At 40.6% G+C, this 19,725-nt stretch overlaps 1 protein-coding gene across 2 annotated transcripts in view; it reads right to left on the bottom strand.

Moving 5' to 3' along the window:
* DOCK8 (dedicator of cytokinesis 8) overlaps nt 1–19,725 on the bottom strand; it is a 195,747-nt gene that overhangs the window by 93,328 nt on the left and 82,694 nt on the right. For both annotated transcript variants that reach the window (XM_070431550.1, XM_070431551.1), the window contains 8 exons: nt 17,178–17,263; nt 15,240–15,306; nt 12,901–13,050; nt 9,338–9,418; nt 7,707–7,866; nt 5,465–5,601; nt 3,868–3,961; nt 2,977–3,139 (listed from right to left, as the gene is read on the bottom strand). In XM_070431550.1, coding sequence (XP_070287651.1) covers nt 2,977–3,139; nt 3,868–3,961; nt 5,465–5,601; nt 7,707–7,866; nt 9,338–9,418; nt 12,901–13,050; nt 15,240–15,306; nt 17,178–17,263 — 938 coding nt within the window. The remainder of the gene's footprint in view (nt 1–2,976; nt 3,140–3,867; nt 3,962–5,464; nt 5,602–7,706; nt 7,867–9,337; nt 9,419–12,900; nt 13,051–15,239; nt 15,307–17,177; nt 17,264–19,725) is intronic.

Genomic DNA, 19,725 nt, shown 5'->3' with positions numbered 1-19,725 from the left:
TAAATTTTTTGAGGTACAGGGAGATGACAAGAAACAAAAAGAAGGGATAAATGACAGAAATGAGAAAATTAGGTCACCAACAGCAAAATTAGTCACCCCACCAATTTGACCTGGCATTCAGTCCTGACTTGAGTCTTCCATTCCATTTTGTGACATGGCAGTGGAAGTGAAGGGAAGGGGAGAATTAGTCCAGGACTGGTTACTGTCGAGACCAAACTAAACAAAACCACTATAAAGCATGTGAGGACTGGAGAAGAACTATTAACAATTTAACAGCAGCCCGGGAGATCAGACAAGATGATCTCTAAATTCCTTGATGTTTTCACGTAGTAAAATTCTTAAACAAGTTTATTACATCTCTTGTTTCTTAAACAAGCTAGAAACAGTGGTGGGCTAGGAGCCAAGAAAAGGCACTATGAGCAAAATGGAGGGAAGTGTTTTCTTCTATCATTCCCAAGGGTAGCGACCTGGTTTTAATGGCGTGGCCTTGCATTTCCAGAGTGTATAGAACAGCTTAAAGAATATTCACTTTGCACTCAAGGTCCGTTTCTCATGAAGCCAAGTTGGGTCCATAGTAGTCCTCCAGACTTGTTCTCCTTCGCACGCCTACATTTCTGAGTCATCAGCACACTAATGCATTCTGAGTCCCGCTGTGATGTAATTAAGGGTAATGTTTGCAGCAGGGAGTACAGAGAGTTGTAAGTGCTTCCCATGGGTAATTAAATGCTGAGGGGAAGTTGAATAACTATAGAATTCATTTGGTGCACGTTTATTTCAATTCCACAATCATTTTTTTCCAATCATAGGATAGGGTTTCTAAAGATACAAACACGGCATCCATAAGCAAACATTTTCATGCCTTCATTTCCCTAACAGAACGGAGAACTGAAACTACTTCATCTTAGGAATGCTCATTTATCTAGGAGGGGGACTTGGGTTGAGTTTATATGGAAGGAATGAAGTTAGAAAACAAAGAGCTGCTTCAGAAAGGATTAAATGGGGAAAGACGTGTGTACCACACCAACATTAAAAGGAAGAGGTCCATTTCTAATTGTGTGGATGGTTGCTTGATTTTTTCACTGTAGTTTTTGACTTCAGTGAACGGCTCATTTATCCTGTCTGGGTCTCACTTTTGTACATCTGGAAATGTGGGGTGGGTGTGTTTGGGTTAGGTGAGTTCTGAAGTTCTTGGCATTCAGTCCCACATATACATGTCATATTGGACAGTATAGGTGAGGGTCTGGGGGAATCAGAATTCTCTTACTCTATGGAAAGGATTGCAAACTGGTACAATTTTGGGGGGAAAAAGTGGCAGTATAGATAGAACTTAAAATGTATATCACTTGTGACCCAGTGATTTCACTTTTAGGCATATTCCTTAGGAAAACATTCACACATGTGCACAGAGAGACCAAGACAAACTTCTCATTGCACAGTATAAGAACCCCAAATTGGAAAAAAAAAACATAAATGTCTATTAATTAAAAAAAAAAGAAATGGAAAAATAATCCCTCTTTATACAAAGGAATACTATACAGCAGTTAAAAATGATGACAAAGTGCTATGTAAATCAATATTAATATTTCTAAAATACAAGCTGTCAAGTAATTCTCCTTCATTAAATTTGTGAAAATCTAATTAATTAAAATATCCTTTGAGTGTAACACACTGAATCAATAAAATCCACAGTAATAGTTAAACAAAAAAGAAAAAAATCATACTGTTGGATGAAAAGTACAGTATAATACATAGAGTGTGCAGCCACTTATGGACATTTAAAATGAATGTAAAAATACTACTACTTGTTGTTCACAGATACATACATACATATATATGTGTGTGCACACGCACACACATACACATGTGTGTGAAACAGGAGAGAATGGAAGAAAAGACACACATAAGTTCATCATTGATGCTTGGGCAGCAAGGCAGAAGTCTATGACTAGAGGAGACTTCAACTTAATCGGTATGATTTCACACACACACACACACACTCACAATGTCATTTCCAGATGGTGGAGAAAAGGTGCTTGTTACAGCATTCTTCTCCGCATTAAAAACATCTTCTCAAAATAAAAACTAAAAATGTGAGCAGCAATGGCTTTGGCAAATGTGTGTTGACAAGTTCCCGCCCAGTCCCGAGTCAAGCCTCCAAGAAACCGAGGCAGCCTAACCTTTAGGCCCTCACTGTCTAGCTCCATGCTGTTCAATATGGTGGCCACCAACCACTTACAGATACAAATTTAAATTCAAATTAATTAAAGTTAAATAAAATGAAAATTTCAGTTCATCCACTGCCCTAGCCACATTTCAAATGCTGAATAGCCACATGTGGTTAGTATCGATTGTACTGGGCAGCACACATGTAGAACATTTCTGTCATTGCTGTAAATTCCATGGGACAGAGCTGGTTTCAAGGTAAAAACCTGTCTAGTAAACACTGAGAACATTTTTTGGTCACACTGCTCTTTCCCTACTACATCCTTCTGCACATAGGAAAACCAAGGTAATGATGGTGAGGAATTTTTCATTTCTGGAAATACTATGCCGCTGAAACCGGTTTGGCTCAGTGGATAGAGCGTCGGCCTGCAGACTGAAAGGTCCCAGGTTCGATTCCGGTCAAGGGCATGTACCTGGGTTGCGGGCACATCCCCAGTGGGAGATGTGCAGGAGGCAGCTGGTCGATGTTTCTCTCTCATCGATGTTTCTAACTCTCTATCTCTCTCCCTTCCTCTCTGTAAAAAATCAATAAAATATATTAAAAAAAAGAATATGCCCACTACAATTATGACTGAAAAAATTAGATAATAATTTTTAGAACATAATCTAGCAATTATCTATAGTTTTGTAAACATATTTCATTTTTTCCAAAACTTAGTAACTAGGAAGGTAGATCAAAGGACGATGAAGGCATTGTCCAAACAAAACTGTAAATGTGGGCTCAATGGTTTACCAAGAGCCTTTGTTTCTCACCTGTACACAGTATGAGGGACATACACTTCCCGGATTGGAAATTCCAAAATCTCTTTGTGTGGACGTGTCCGGTTTTCAGAAAAGGGTTTCACTGGCAGTAGTTCAGGAGTCAGACAACAATTGATTATCTCTGGAGCCAGAGAAATCTCCAGTCTGAGCAAGCCTAAAGAAAGAAAACGAGTGTTTTAAGAAAGATACTGTCATGTTAAGAGGAATCGAGAAAAATTGTTGTAGCATATTTCTTTTATGAAAATAAGAAGTTGTGGGAGTGTGAGAGTTCTGAAATTCCCAGCTAATTTCCTGTAGCTGGAGAAAAAAGCATGTCATGACAACTCTTGAGATTCCATTTCTAGAAATTAAAAAGCAAGAAATTGTAGAATGAGTAGAAATAGATAGGAGGATTTTTAAAGTCCCTTCCAGAACTACCACACTATAATAGTATATATTTAAGTAAACACTGGTGGTTCTTGAACTGGGTTCTCTGGTACTTTAGGGTGCTGCAGAAGTGCCTCAGAAGCGATTAAGCTGAGGATAAGGAAGATGTTCTCGCCTTCTATCAAAGCATCTTACTTTCATTTTTCTTTGTATACTAAAAGTTCCAAATACTATTGTATATGATGAAAAAGACTCTTCTATTCCAACAATGATCTGATTGTCTAAGAAACCAGATCTAAAAGCATGTTTATTTAAAGAATCAATTATTTAATAGAATAGAAAATACTAATAGAGTTTCAAAAAAAGTAGACCAATTCAGACTCAACTCCTGGTGTAAAATCCCACACATCTCATTTGGTACACATAATTTTATAAATTGCCGCAGTAGACAAATAATGTGTCTAATCACAAATGGCTTTGGCACAGCTTAAGAGGATAAAGACAAGCCATCCACACCTGGAATGGACTTGACTCTTCTCTGTAAGGAAGAAGATCTTTTGTAGTCCGCTAAAAACTTGAATAAGTCTTCATCACTAAGGCGATCTCCCTCCTGCCAAGAGAGAAGTCAGGGTTAGTACAGATGCACCATTGACTCCTGGGGTAGGGACCGATGATTTATGGGAAGATTTTTATCTTTAAATTTTATTTAATTCTTAGAAATTAAGATTATAGGCAATGGTGAAGTCATTTCGTTCAGCCCCTTATCAAATACTAGTATTTCTTCTCTACTACTCTTGGACTTATTGTCATTCAGCCTCTCATTAACCCTTCTGGGGATGGGGCTTCTATGCATTCTAAGGAAGTCTATTTGACCATTAGAAATCTAGGCCAACAGCATCTCCACCCTATAACTTAAGGCCACTGATGCTTGTTTTACTCCTGGAATAATACAGAATAAGTGTACTTCCTTCTTCAAAGATTTGAAGATGGCGACAGCATCTTTCCATTTTTTCCCTGTCCTCACTTTTTTCATATTTGTCTTGACTAAGCAGGCTAAGCATCAATACGGTTCTCTATGTGCCTACATGGGACACGTACTTTACCAAGGGAGTCACAGGCAAGAGCTCTAATCCTTGCAAGGTAAGGTAGCCTGGTAAGGTAGGTAGGTGTAACTTATTCCCAAGTACAGACGAGAAAACTCAGACTTAGTTAAGTACTTTGCCCCCCAAGTTAATACAATTGGAAGTACATCTGGAATAGAAACCCCTTCAGCCCCATGCTATTATGGGTACAGTGCACAGACCCTTCAATATCCCTTCTGCATTTCAGATTATTAACATAACACCTTGAAATGCCCCCATGAAGATTGAGCTCTGGAAATTTTCTAAAACAAAGTCAAACCAAGCCTAAGGTTTTCTTTGTGTGGTAAAAATACACATAATATAACATTTGCCATCTTAGCCATTCTGAGTGTTCAGTTCCCTAGTGTTAAGTACATTTACATTGTTGTGCAACTGATCTCCAGGGCTCTTTCATATTGCAAAACTGAAACTCTGTGCCCTTTAAACAACTCTCTTCACCCTGGCAACCATCATTCTACTCTAGGAAATTTTTTGTTTTTTAAAGAAATGTTCACTGAGCCAACGCAGAGCGCCATGTGCAATGGTCACCTTCTCTGAGCAAGTAGGGCAGCCCTGCAGTGTGCACATGGAACAATGGTGAGAAGGACAACAGCCCGGTCAGGAAACCCCTAGACCAAGGGGGACAATGCTTCAGCCAGACAGCTCTCATAGCCTGCTAATGAACTGACCATGAGTGTTCCAACAGGACAGTTTGTATTGGGACAGTTAGCCCTCAATGGAAAGAGCTAACACTCAATGAGCACTTGCTCTATCCCAGGCACTCTGAGCACAGTTTTACCTGCCTCATGTCATCTAATCTCCCCAAAAGCCACATGAAGCAAGCACCATCATCCTTGTTCTGTGGATAATGAGATTTAGGCTTGGCAAGGTTAACTAACTTGTTCCCTTATTCATTACATATACTACCACTTTGGGCTCCAAAACCCATAACGTTATGAGACAAACCCAAACACACTAACATGGAGAGATACCTGCTTGAAGAAGCTATTAATGGTCATGCTGGTGGTCTTGAAGTTGGATCCGACCCCATTTTCCTCCAAGGAGAGGGCTCTTTCAGAAAGCCTTCTAGATTGGGATAAGGTTCTCCGCTCACCTACAGAGCTTCTTCCTTTATGGAAAACAATTGTCATTCTAAAGCTTGCCTTTCTGTTTGAAGACACAGCAGTTATTAACTTTACCGTATATAAGCTATGTGGAAAGTCACTGAACAAGAACACTGAATGTGGCCATTCTAGTCTTGAATAAAAATGTCCCTCCACTGACCCCTACCTTTCTTAGCCCCCCTCTTGGAGCCCCTAATCCTCCTCTGACCAGAGCTGAGAGGCCGTGAGCAGCTGCCCTCCCACGTGGAGGGTAGGCCAGATGCCACCCTGCGGAGTCCAGAACTGCAGCCAGAACGGGGTCTGCAGATAAGCTTTATTTAGCCAACAGTGTTTGTTTTTGTTTTATTTTTACATTTTCATTCCATTGGGAGAGGCATGTACTCAAATGCCCTTGAAGGCATTTGGGAATGTGACCCAAATATGCTAGGGTCAGCCTGAGTATATTCTGAATCCCATTTTTCTTGTGCTCTCTGCTGACCTGCCTAATGGGGATTAGAACCGAGTCACACCCTGCCCTGGGCTGGGACCCTAATACTCTGCTTTGTTGTTTCTTATCCCCGTTTGACATTTAGGTGAAAATTTTATTGCTTTTCTGCTGCAACACTCAGGGGTTCTGTCGTGAATAGTCAAATTGCTTAGAACTCTAAAATGGCCAACCCTGTCTTTGAAGATTCCCTTACCCTTAATTCTTGCCGTGATGCTGAATTGGAACTTCTTGCTACCACTGCCCATCTACACTTGCCACACTGCCTCTTCTGGTTGCTTCTCAAGAATCAGCCTCTGTGGTCAGGTTAATTTATCCTTGACCTAGAGACTATGAAAGCCTCGGCAAGCCCTATGCCCGAATTTATGGGTTCACCTCACTTAGGGTGTCCTCTAGGTTCTATGCATAACTCTTTCAAATAAGGCTGCCTAGGTCTACATAGAGGTTGGCATTTAAAAAAGAATTGTGGCCTCCCCAGTGTTGCTAAGTGGTTAGAGGGTCAGCCTGAATATTAAAGGGTCTTGGATTCGATTCCCAGTCAAAAGGCATGTACCTGGGTTGCAGGTTTGATCCCTGGCTTAGCATGTGGGAGGCAACCAATAAATGTGTCTCTCTCACATAAATGTTTCTCCCTCCCTCCCTCCCTTCCACTCTCTCTAAAAATCAATGAAAAAAAATATCCTCAGGTGAGGATTAACAAAAACAAAAACAAAAACATTGTGGTGTGAAGATCAAGATGCACTAAAGTGAGGTTTGTTACTGATAAATCAGAAATAATCCAGGAATTCTGACCAGAAATTATGCAACCATAACTCCAGAATAGCAGCAGTAATAACAAAGTACCCTTTCCTCCACTCCTCTGCTAAAGGCAACATTTCAGAAGTGGCAGAGCTAAGGAATGCAAGAGAAAAGTCACGAGAAATGTGACTCTAGACTTAAATATTTGCTGGATCCAAAGACATTTAGGAAAACAGAAACTCTGCCACAAGTAGGGGTGGGTCTACTTGAAAATTCTATAGCCTCTTGAACAGTTTCATATCCAACCTGCTTTAAAAATTAATGATTCAGACCAAGGGTGAGGCGATGAAAAAGAAACACGCTAAATAAATTGAACAGTAACTAGATATTCTATTGGCATCCACTTTTTCATTGCTCTTGGCAAAAGAAACTTTCAGGGGCTGGAAATTTTGCTGAGAAACCTGAGTTTTGCTTTTCAAAACCTCCATGACTTTACCCCTTGTGTTTTGGAACCAATCATGGTGCCTTTATTTTAACACGCTATAGATAGTTATTATATTTTCTTGTTATTTTCAATAATTTAAAGAGGAAGTAGCTTCTTAAAATTAAGTTTTTAATGTGTCAAACTGTCCAGAAAATTCTAACAAAAAATCTTACTATAAGAGTATATTTAAATTCCACAAACATTCATGATAATTTTGGGGAATCGTTCTCTATTATAATCATGCATTTGTAATCAAGCCATAAGAGTGTTTCAATCTATTAATCTCCTTCTTCTTTCCCATTTCCCACGCCTTACTGTACCCCAAGCCCCCACTAATAAGTAGTTGACCTCAGAGTTGGTGCACTGGGGAGCCCACCTCTTCCCACGGCAGCTGAAAATCTTACCAACCACGGACTCTGCATCGGTTACCTCCCTCTCCAGGGTGGAGACATTGAAGAAGCTTGCTAAGCTTATAGGAGCCCAGGCAAAGGGCATCCGGTATTTCCCCAAACGCTGGCAGAAAGATTCAGCTTGAAGTTTCAGTTTTTCAATCTTGTCTTTACTCTAGAGAAAAATGGAAAGAGACAAGCAGGGACAAACAATAGGGCACCAGCACCCAGTCAGCTGTCCTGCCATGGATAGGACAGGCATCTCCAAATCCCTACCCTACTGATTAAAACGAGTGAGTAGGCAAAAAAAGGGACGCACTCAACGAAGGCCAGAAGTCTAGGAAAATACAGATTAGAAAAGGAGAAGTTTACAAAAAGGCTACATTCAACTATTAAATACACCAGCTTAAAAAAAAAAAAAAAACGGTCCAAGTCTTCCTATACAAGCTAATCCACAAGTGTCAGTTTTAGGGGCTAGTAACTTGACTTGAATTCGCATGAGAGCATCTTGGGATAAAAAGTTTTATTCATCATCTACCAAGCTCTCAAGAGAGCCTGTTTCTTCAAAAGTTGCCTTAGAAAACTCCAGAAAGATCTATAAAGGTTCTTAATAATTTCCTTATTAGGTTGACAATACTTCCAAGGAGTTCTTTCTAAATTCAGAATAAAAGGTAGATTTTTTTAATGTCTTTTTAAAAAATATGTATTTTATTGATTTTTTACAGAGAGGAAGGGAGAGGGATAGAGAGTTAGAAACATCAATGAGAGAGAAACATCGATCAGCTGCCTCCTGCACACCCCCTACTGGGGATGTGCCCGCAACCAAGGTACATGCCCTTGACCGGAATCGAACCTGGGACCTTTCAGTCCGCAGGTCGACGCTCTATCCACTGAGCCAAACCGGTTACGGCTAAAAATGTCTTGAAGTGGAAAGATTTTTTTAAAAAGAGAAAAAAGGAGAGAGACATGGACATGGACAACAGTGTGATGATTGCAGGGGGTAAGGGTAGGTAGAGGTGGAAGAGGGCATAGGGGGGATAAATGGCGATGGGGAAAATAAAATAAAATAAATGTCTTGAGTTCAATACATCTTATTTGAAATTTTTAAGTGATGCTGATTAGGCAAGTGTTAGTCCAGAAAGGCCATGCTTTCAAAATCTTGCTGGGTGCTGAGGAAAGATGTCCTCTCCATGGGCTCAGTACCGGGGTTGTGCTAGTGAATTTATGATGTGCAGCAACCTCAGCCAATTTCCAAACATCCACGCCTGAAAGGCTGGCGCCCTTGCTGTGGAGATAAGCCAGGGCGCTCTAGCTCTGCTTGGTTCCATGGGGTCTGTGGCCCTCCCCCCACAGCTGGGTCAGAGCCTCAGAACCAAGGCAACAGGCCGCGGCTTTGCACTAGTTTCATTTTAGAATTAGACATTCATGTACATATCATCATTTGTTGAGTTTAATAGTTTACTTCTTTCAAAAGTTATCATCAATGACCAATTTCTCGTCCTTCTTTGGTTTATATATAATTTATTAGGATCTCATATGAAAACATATGAAGGACTAAACCCTATTAACTATATTGTGGAACACTTCTATAGAAATATTTCCTTATTCTAAGATGTTACCATTTAGCAGTATTCAAAATATCATACCTTTCCACCATCACTTTCTTTGATAACCATGTAGGGTTCCGCACAGTCTCCAATCTCTCCCTGCTGAAGGACTTTTTCAATCTACCAGCAAAAATAACAGGAAAACAAAGCACATAAATCACATCCACATAACGGAATCTATGCAACCATCAAAATTAGATTTTGTGACAATATTTAATGATATGGGAATATGTCTGGGATTATATTTTTTGATTTAAAAATGAGTGTCAAAAGTACTGTATAGTTTTTGTAAAAACATCATAAAGGCATATTAAAAAAATGATAGCAGATACACAGCAAATGGTAATAGTTATCTTTGTATGATGGGATTATGTGCTGTGTTGATTTTATTCCTATTGCTTACGTGTATTTGCTACTTTTAAACAATAAACATGTATTATGCCTACAATAAAAAAATGCAATAAAAGTTATTTTATAAAACAAAACCCATGAGACATATGTAGGAAGTGAAAAGCTCATTTTCTTTATTATTGCTTACAATGTAAAAAGGAGATATGACCTCTGTAAAAGTCAGGTTGGGGACTCAAACCTTCCACAAAATGAATAAATGAACAGAATAAATTATCTGTAATTGTCTCCCTTGTATTGCCTATTAGGGCTGCTTCTCTGGCTTTAACGGACTTGGACAGGAACCAAAAACAGCGAGATAGTGCAGCTTTCCACTTTGCTAACTGGTTGGTAATATGGGAATGCCGCCACTGGTAATATGGGAATGCCGCTACTGTCCAATATCTTCTTCAGTTTTGCTTCAGGTAAAGGATCTGGCTGACCATAAATTTGAGCAGAATATTTAGGAGACAGAAAAGGAGAAAACTATAACTTCCTAACCCTCTGTTCAGAGAAAATTTAATTTAACTCGGATGTTGAGAAGAAAAACAAATGATTTAGTCCCATTCGTCTGTATCATTAGTTGAGAGGATTCTTAAAGATATGCAGGTTAACATATTCCAATAGGCACACATTCTTAATAGGTATTATCAGTGAGGTGCAGAAATACCCTCGTTTAAACCAGAAAGACCCTAGTGATGGAGGGTGTTTGACGGAGTTCAAGGGAAGTGACATGGGACTGCTCAATGGACATCCATCTCAGGGACACTGCAAGCAAGAAGCCTGTCTTCTCACAAAAGAAGTCTCAAATCCCTCCCCATTGCCAGAGGATGAAGACAGGCTGATCCCCACGATACCCCAGGTTGAGAACACAGACACATAACACTCGAGCTGGAGGCTGGCATTCCTGTTAGTCAGCCAACATTCGCTTATTCATTAACTCTAAAAGCATTTGTTGGGTACCTTCCCTGTGGTGGCTGCTGGGGAGGTAAGGGGGTGAATACAATACATCTGGTCGCCAGGCTCCTGAAGCTCATGGGAGCTTGCAGAGAAAACTGGAAGGAAGCTAGTTTTTCCATGAAGTCAATGGATAAAAATAGACTTTGAACAGAAATAAAGAACTCTTTCATGAGGACTCTTGAGGTGAGGAATGGGATCCATGGGTTCACGCATTAGTACCGCGTGGAACCCACGGGAGAGGGAGCTCCAGAATCTGGACATGGAAACATTCAGATTCAACCAGACCAGCAGATACTACTCCCTTCACCGAGCTGGACAGGGCAACTCCAGCTACTTGGTAAGAAGATGCTGCAGGCTGATATGCGAGCCCACTATATGGTCCTTCGTGATTTATGGGTGAAAGAAATGAGTGAGTCCTCATAACTATGGTAGGTAGGGGAAAGGCACATACCAGCATTACCTGGGACATTTTTGAAGGTAAAAGGCTACCCTCTGCTCTACTCAGGAGGGGCTGGTGCAATGCCTTCCATGTGTATTTTAAAATTTTTATACCAGATTCACTCATCCTTACTCTCCAACCTCCAGTTGAGAAACAAAACCTTTAAGCCTGAAATAACCCCTTACAACAATATCCTATACAATACTAAACTAGGTAACTCTAAATACAGCTAATATCCTGTTAAAATACAGTTAATATCCTGATGCTCAGCCTGACAATAAAAGTAAGAAAAAAGGTTCTCTTTATTGAATGGCAACTGGGTGGATAGATGTGATCAATGTTACAACACCATTCACTATATATGTAGAGAGGAGGAAGCTACAGGATGGCATTCAGAAAAGAAAAACAGGTCAGAAGCAAACCAGGGACTATATGAATAGATTTAAGTTCTTTAACTAAATCCAGACATTTAAGAGAAAGTTTGTTATTGCCAAATGAATGCATTAATACATTTGAAGACTTTTGGATATATTTAGTAGTAGTAGTCCATAGGTAACTGCTGATATTTAGCACATGATTATGGATTAACCAAAATAAAGTCATCCTCTGAGAAGTGAAGTAAAATTTGGCTTTACAGAACTAGCGTTGGTTTCCCAGGCTGGGAGAGAATTCTGAATTTAACTACAGGGCTTCTAGAGTGAGCTGTAAGCTAATTTTCCTATGTGTCTAAGTATTACTGCAAGATAAAGGACACACACTAAAGTTTGACAACAAAAGATATGTCTTTGTAGTGACAGAATTTTAATTATAGTTTCCATGAACTTAAATAAGTTCCCTTCAAGCTATAGAAGCCTTCAGAGTCTGGTGAAATGGAGGAAAGAAAGCTAGAATGGAAAGACATATGCCACTTGTTAAGTGTCTTTCAAGCCACCTAAATTCTTTGAAATCTTTATCCTACTCCCATGGGATCATGGGGAACTCATGAGATTACAAACATCAAACTTGGACTTCTGGGTGTACATGAAATCAAATCATCTAATTCTTTTATTTTTTAATACAATTTTGCAGTAAAGAATCAATTAAATGAATTATTTTACTTAAGGTAGGTAAAATACTCAATGTTTGTTGCTAATTTCCAACCAGTCATTTGGGTGTGTAGAGAAAGTCTCTGGTTTTCTTATACCAGCAAAGAGTACAGCCTAGAATGAAAGGTTCTTTTACATATAATTGCCCCACCAGACATAGTACTTATGCTGTGAGATGGTGATAAAAAGAGAGAATTAAACTTGCAAAATATAGCCTATACCTCAAACTGTCAGAGCCTGCACTTGTGGTCATTTAACTACGGGCCTCTAGAAAAACATGAACATCATTAGGAAACTCTGAGATAGCGGCAGCCTCCCAGATGGAATAGCTGAGGGTGCTTTCCTTGATTAGGAGGAAAGGTGTCTTTAATGTGCCAGACTTTATTTTGTAATCACAACTACCCATTGAAAGTGGTGTTATTAGCCCCATTTTACAGATGAGCAAATTAAGTCTCAGAAAGGTTAGGCAATTGCCCCAAAAGTCATGTAATAACTAGGATGCAAAGCCAGGATTCAAAACGAGGACGGTATGACTCTCAAACCCATAGTTGTTCTAGCATTCAACACAGAATTTGCTTGTCAAGGAAAAGGGATCAGTTGAGAAGGAAACAAAGTGAATCTCACAGAAGACATAGAGATACGTTCTGACACCTCTCTTACCTGACACATGCACTGAGTCTAATGCAAAAATGGGAACATCAGAATGAGCAAATCAGATTGTGTTTAACTACCTTGACTACTAGGTAGATGTCTGAGGATGGATAGGTGACGGAGAACACTGCAGATCTCGCCTGACTCGATGGGGCAACAGAGGGCGTGTGGGCACGGAGAAATCCTTTGAACTGGTCAGAGTTCAGGTCACAGTGAAAATTTTCTGAGATCTGTAAATGAGTAGAAAAATGGAAAATAAGTTAGACTTGTTGCTCTCATGGTCTAAGCATGCTAAAAAGGAATGAAAAACCACAAAGAAATTTCTCCAGAGGAGTAAATATAATTATAGACATAGTTCATAACTAGTGGCTGTTGGGAAATCTGCTACATACAGGGTGTCCCCCAAAAATGTATACACACTTTAACAGCTGATAGCTCAATTTTTTAAATGAAATACATTTTATTTGTTTGTTTGTTTATGTATTTATTTTTAATCCTCACCCAAGGATATTTTTCCATTCATTTTTAGAGTGGAAGAGAGGGAAAGACAGAGAGAAATATCAATGTGAGAGAAACACGTCGATTGGTTGCCTCTTGCACGAGCCCTGATCAGGGGCCAGGTCGGGGAGGAGCCTGCAACTGAAGTACGTTCCCTTGACTAGAATCGAACCCGGGACCCTGCAGGCCGATGCTCTATCCACTGAGCCAAACCAGATAAGGCAAAAATGAAGTGTATTTTAATAAACACTGCCTTCATATTATTCAAAGCGTGTGTATACATTTTTGGGGGGATACCCTATATTTTGTCACAATCTCTAGGTATTTTGGAGTCGTTTGAGAGATGTTCCAGGAGACATTTAAATTTTTCTTAAACCACCAATAATTTCTGAATAGTAGTGATGTGATGTGCTCTGTACTGCCCTGAATAAGAGCAGGACACTGCCTCTGCCCTCAATTAGCTTAAATTAAAAAATGAGGGATAAGTTAAATATGTAACTAATACAGGAAGAGCAAAATATTAAGTGACCACGTTCAGACAAAGAGCACTGTTGGAGTTATAAGGGTGAGGGACCCCATTCACTGGGGTGAACAGGATGCTTCCATTAGAGTGAGACAGATGGGCCTTGGAAGAAGATCCTGCCAGCAGAGCTGGAGGGTGACCGAGTGCCAGGGGAGAGTACAGCACAGGAATCGCTCAGAGGCCAGAAAACCTGGAGTGAATTCACTTCACAGAGAGTAGTCCAGCTTGACTGCATAGGCAGGCTAAGAGGGGAAGAATAAATGAGAGCCATATGGAGAAAGCCAGGCATGGAAGCTAAAGAGTTTTATAATTTTTTAAAAATTATTTTTTATTTATTATCATTTTTTAATCCTCATCTGAAGACATGCTTAGAGAAAGAAAGAGAGCGAGCGAGAGAGAAACATTGATTGGCTGCCTACTGTAAGCTCCCTCCCTGATCAGGGATCAAACCCATAACCTTTCTGTTCACAGGACAACTCTTTTTTTAAAAAAAATATTTTATTGATTTTTTTACAGAGAGGAAGGGAAAGGGATAGAGAGTTAGAAACATCGATGAGGGATAAACATCGATCAGCTGCCTCCTGCACACCCCCGACTAGGGATGTGCCCACAACCAAGGTACATGCCCTTGACTGGAATCGAACCTGGGACCTTTCAGTCCATAGGCTGACGCTCTATCCACTGAGCCAAACTGGTTAGGGCTCACAGGACAACTCTTAATCAACTGTGCCACTCCGGCCAGCCTATAAAATTTGTTTTTTAATGTTACAGGTAGTGAGGATCCATTAAAGATTTTGAGCAAGAGCATGACTCCTTGGCTCACAGTGTAGTGTTACTTAGGACCACTGTGTGGCTGGGTCTCCCCTTCGTCACTAATAGAGTGATAGCTGAGAACTGGCTGCCCAGGCAAAGACTACATTTACCCTCTTCCATGGCAGTTAGTAGTGAATTGTGTGCACAAGTGATGCGTCAAACCTCCAGGCCACTTTCACCCATCTTTCCCCTTTTTCGGGAGGTGCAATGGCAGTGACAAAAATGACTTTGGGAGAACACATATTGAAGATGGAGGAGCCACAGACAGCTTAGGGTCGTGAATGGCTGAGGGGCTCAGACCACTGCTGACCCAGCACCCGCTACCCAGCCAGGCCTCCAGCCATCCTCTGGCCAACCTCCAGCAGGCTTTTCCTTAAATATTCTTCAAAGAATATAAATGACTAACATTCCCTGATCACCCCTTCACAAACTGCAAAGGCAACAGAACTGGGTGTATCAAAGGTCGTTTGCTTCCAAATCTGATGTGTGTTTGCTGAATAGAAGTGAGATTTAAACATGTGAGCCCAAAGACCCATCAACAGTATGTGTGCCCTCAGGGATGGGCTATTATTTTCAATTCCTTACCTTCTTCCTTTCTTTAACATCGTAGAGAGCAATGCTGGCAAACAGAGGCTCAATTTCTATCTCAAACCTGTGAGAGCAAGAGAGAAAATCTGTATGGATTTAACTTAGATAATTGCAAATTTTCTGAAAGTGCCTGAAGCTGAAAATCCAGATTTTTCTGCATAACTTTCTGACTTCTTAAGATTTTTCTCATTTCCTTTTTAAATGCCACACAATTCAAACAAAGCATGTCTGCAGTCTGGATTCATCATGTGGGCATCTATTTGCTGCATCTACTATAAAGCAACTGTCTCCAAGTTACTTCATTGTTTACTTTTATAGTAAAAAAATAAATCACTTATCCTCTATATATGTGTATTAATTTTGTACTTGCATATTAAAATATTAAATACATTATAAAACATACATAATCCAGACATTTTAAAGGCTGAACTAAATAATTCAAAATAAATCACAGTATTAGAGCATTTGCTTTCCGCACTCCAGTGGATTGTCTTGGGAGCCCCCTGGGGTGCTCGTGCACCTCTCTTTCCTCTTTGCAAGCTGCTACTTTAGAGAATTAGATCATCAATTTCTTCAAATCACAGACCCTTTTGAAAAAATGCTCTACCTAGGCAAAAGTACATGAGCATATTCTATTATATCCTATTAGGAGGGTCATCCATCTCTTAAAATCAGTTCATGGACCCCTTAAGCAGCACCAAGTTTGCAACTAGGGCATCTGGATACTGGATGCAAGGCTTTGTTTCAGCCTTGAGAACTTCTCTGGGACTTTGAAAATGAAGTTGTTAGACCAGATAGTCTTAAAGTTCCCACCTGTCACAAACTCCTAACTCTAATGCATAGTCTCCCAGTTCCCCTCCTTGAACCCAGTCAGCATGACTGCTCACCCTCTTGGGCATGTCTCCTTGATGTTGTAGCCCCCTCCCCACCCTAGCCAATTCCACCAGGGAAGGGGTCCAGAAAGGCACGCTCTAGCCCTGACAGGCGGACCGGAGGGGGGAGTCTCCTAGTCTTTCAGCGGGAGGACAGAGTGGAAGTAGCTGTTCCGTTCCCCTCTGCATCATCGTTCAGGAAGTCCGCCCTATTGTCTGAGGCTCTCGCCCACCCCCACAGGATGCCAGGATGCACTTCAGATGCAGTGACTTTGCCGTTTAGGACGGAAGGAATTCTCTCCTATGATGCTTATCACCAAGCCGCCTAGAACTTTCCAATAAACGACAGCTGTTCTCACAGGTGGGAAAACATGGCCACTAAGATAGACGTGCATTATTAAACAAACAAACAAACAAACAAAAACCAAACTGAGTCACTTGGATTTCTCTTGATGAAAACTGTGAAGTGTAGTTTCTAATGACTTTTCCCCCCAACTGTCAAAACAGAAATTAAGTTGCATTGAGCTGTTTGTTCAGTGCACTGAAACTGGGTTTTAGTTGCATTTATCATTGTGTTTCAACAGTGGTATGCTGGCAAATGTTTAAAAAACATGTCTCTGAAAAAAAAAAAGGTTTTAATTTGTAGCATTTCCTGGTTTTGATGTCAATATTTCCACCAAGGCCAATATCAAGCCATCAATGTGACTTCACTGAGTAAAGAGTTGGGAAGAGAAGAGCATGATCCACTGTCATGAGTCAGAGCTGAGCCCAGCACACCAGTGGCTCTCGCTGTTGTTTAATGTAGGCCATCTCACTCCATCTCCCTACGTGCCTAACCCTCGTGTGTGCCTTCCCCGTTGTAGAAGAAAGACTGGCAAAGGCTTGGTAGGAATAGAATTAAAATCCAGCTGACTTCAGACTCTGCTCTTTCCATGACCTCAGAGCTGCCCACTGTTATATATGTTGGGAGATGCTCCCTAATTCAAGCTCTGAGGTTAAAGACACAGTTTGCCTCTAAGAGGCAATATAAACCTCAGTGTAGTTACTCATTGCTCATACTTACTTTAGGGTCAGCAACTTGACCCATATTCTGTTGCCCAGATGTTCCTTAGGGCATTCTGGCACCGGACGTATTTCCACAGCATCCTCCTGTTATTAATCACATGGTAAAGAAATCTTTAGTGAATTTCCACCAGAGGAGTTCCAGCTGGAGTTAACCCAGGGAAGGGAAGGCTGCCATCCACTGCTCAATTCAACTTGCATTTGCTTTATTTCCAATAGCAAGCAGAATAACACTGACATTTACAAGAGTTTGTTATCCAACCCCTAAGCTTCTGAGTCAGCATTTACAGCAAATATCTTCTCCTTGCAGAAAGCCAAGCATTGAAGACAAAGAGACTGAGGGAGGAAGGAAGGAAATGTGAACATGGATATGACTTAGTAACATCCACCAGATGGCATTGCAAAATCTTGTGCCTATTGTTGGGTTTTTTGTTTTTTGTTTTTTGTTTTTGGCTGCTCTAAGTACACATTCAGAATATTTCTCCTGCCTAGGACTTTACTAGTAAATATGTGTGCTTCAGACTTGAGATCTGAGTCAGAATAGCTCACTGAAGGCTGAAAACCATACTATAATACAGCATCTTTCTCAGTTCATAACCAGATGATTGAGATTTGGGGATGAATTTATACATTCTACAAAAAAAGGTCCAGCTAAAAGTTGCTAAAGTTTTATGTACAGAAAGGCTTAGTGATGACAAATTAAGATACATACCTATATTTTACCACACTGGGACTCAAGACTTAGAGAGAGATATCAAATCCCTATTGCAACTTTTAGCGTTTAAATCCAAACTATTATAGTATCCTAATTACATTCATGTAGGCAACCATAAAGAGTGCAAATCCCTGAAAACTTTAATTTCTGCTCTTACGCTTGGCTATCCAAACCCTGGTCAGTGGTCTGCAGCTCACACGGGTCTAAGAATAGAGTCATATCTAATGGCATTTTGCTGGGCTATAAAGGATGGGCGCTCCCCACCAAATACCCAACAGCAACCATAGCATTCTTACAAATAGCAGAAAAGTCACCTTCTTGGCAAAGCTGTGCCTAGTTTGGTGGAATAGTCAAAGTCGTAAACTCACATCCACTCTAACCTTTGCTCTCCTTTAAAGCCCAATCCTGGGTTTACCAGTTGGCCGTCTTGTGGGGTGGAGCTGCTGAGTTTCTTTCAGAAAGATGCTGTTCTGATGTCTACACGGAGTGGAACTCCCTCAGAACAAGCTGGAACTTTTAGGGTGCTCAGAACAGACACATCCAAGAGGGAAGATCCCCCTTATTGGAAAACAACCTCAACATAAAGACACTCATGGGTTTCTAAGACTATATTTGGCCTGGATTCAATCTTTTTAAAAAAGCTTTTCATTTGGGAAATTATAAACATACTAGAGGCTCGGTGCACAAAAATTTGTGCACTCGGGGGCGGGAGGGTCCCTCAGCCCGGCCTGTGCCCTCTCACAGTCTGGGACCCCTCGGGGGATGACCACCTGCTGGCTTAGGCCCGCTCCCTGGGGGATTGGGCCTAAGCTGGCAATCAGACATACCTCTGGCAGCCTGGGAGCCCTTGGGGGATGTCTACTTGCCAGCGGGGAGCAGGCTTAAGCTGCAGTTGGACATCCTTAGTGCTGCTGAGGAGGCAGGAGAGGCTCCCGCCACCACCGCTGTACTGGCAGCCTTCAGCCTGGCTTGTGGCTGAGCAGAGCTCCCCTTGTGGGAGCACAATGACCACCAGGGGGCATTGAGCGTCTGCCCCCTGGTGGTCAGTGTGTGTCATAGTGACCAGTCATTCTCAGTCTTTCTGCTGTTAGGGCCAGTTTGCATATTACCCTTTTATTATATAGGATACAAGTAGAGAGTATAACATACTGAACCACTTTTACCCATCATCTAGCTTCAACAATTTCAACTCATGGGCAACTTGAGTTTAATGCCACTTACTACCTTCCCCTATTCAATATTGGATTACTTAGAAGAAAAGCTCCAAACATCATATCATCTCATCTGTAAATATTTCTGTACAACTCTTAAAAGGTAAGGACTTATAAAAGCACATAACTGTAATACCATTATGACTCTTAAAAATTTAACAAAAATTTCTTGTTGTCACTAAATATGTAATCAGTTACAAATTTTCCCAACCGTCTTAATTTTTTAATAGTTAGTTTTAAAAATTAGAATCCAAACAGGGTCTACATATTAATGTATTTCCTAAGTTTCTTCTAATCTGTATGAGTTTCTTGAGCCTTTATAGTTATCTGAAATCAGAATGAATTCCCAAAGAAGCAGAAGAGGAAATATAAAATTTTAGTGGATGAGAGAGAGAAAGAGAGAAAGAAAATAGAAAATGAGAGAGATTACATGCTTCCATCAGTTGACCCAATGGATCTTAAGGCCAACTCTACAACTGCCTACCTGTAATTTCATTATGTGAGCCAATAAATCCCATTTTTCTTAATTATTTTTTGTTGGGTTCTGTCACTTGCAACCAAAATGCAAATTCTTCACATATTTGGAGTACAGAGGCAACTTTCTCATGGATCAACACACAGAA

This window comes from Myotis yumanensis, unplaced genomic scaffold (assembly GCF_028538775.1).
Source record: "Myotis yumanensis isolate MYYU_CA2020_CCGP unplaced genomic scaffold, mMyoYum1.0.hap1 SCAF_12, whole genome shotgun sequence".
In the NCBI taxonomy this organism is placed as follows: Eukaryota; Metazoa; Chordata; class Mammalia; order Chiroptera; family Vespertilionidae; genus Myotis; species Myotis yumanensis.
This window is presented reverse-complemented; position numbering and strand designations above follow the sequence as displayed.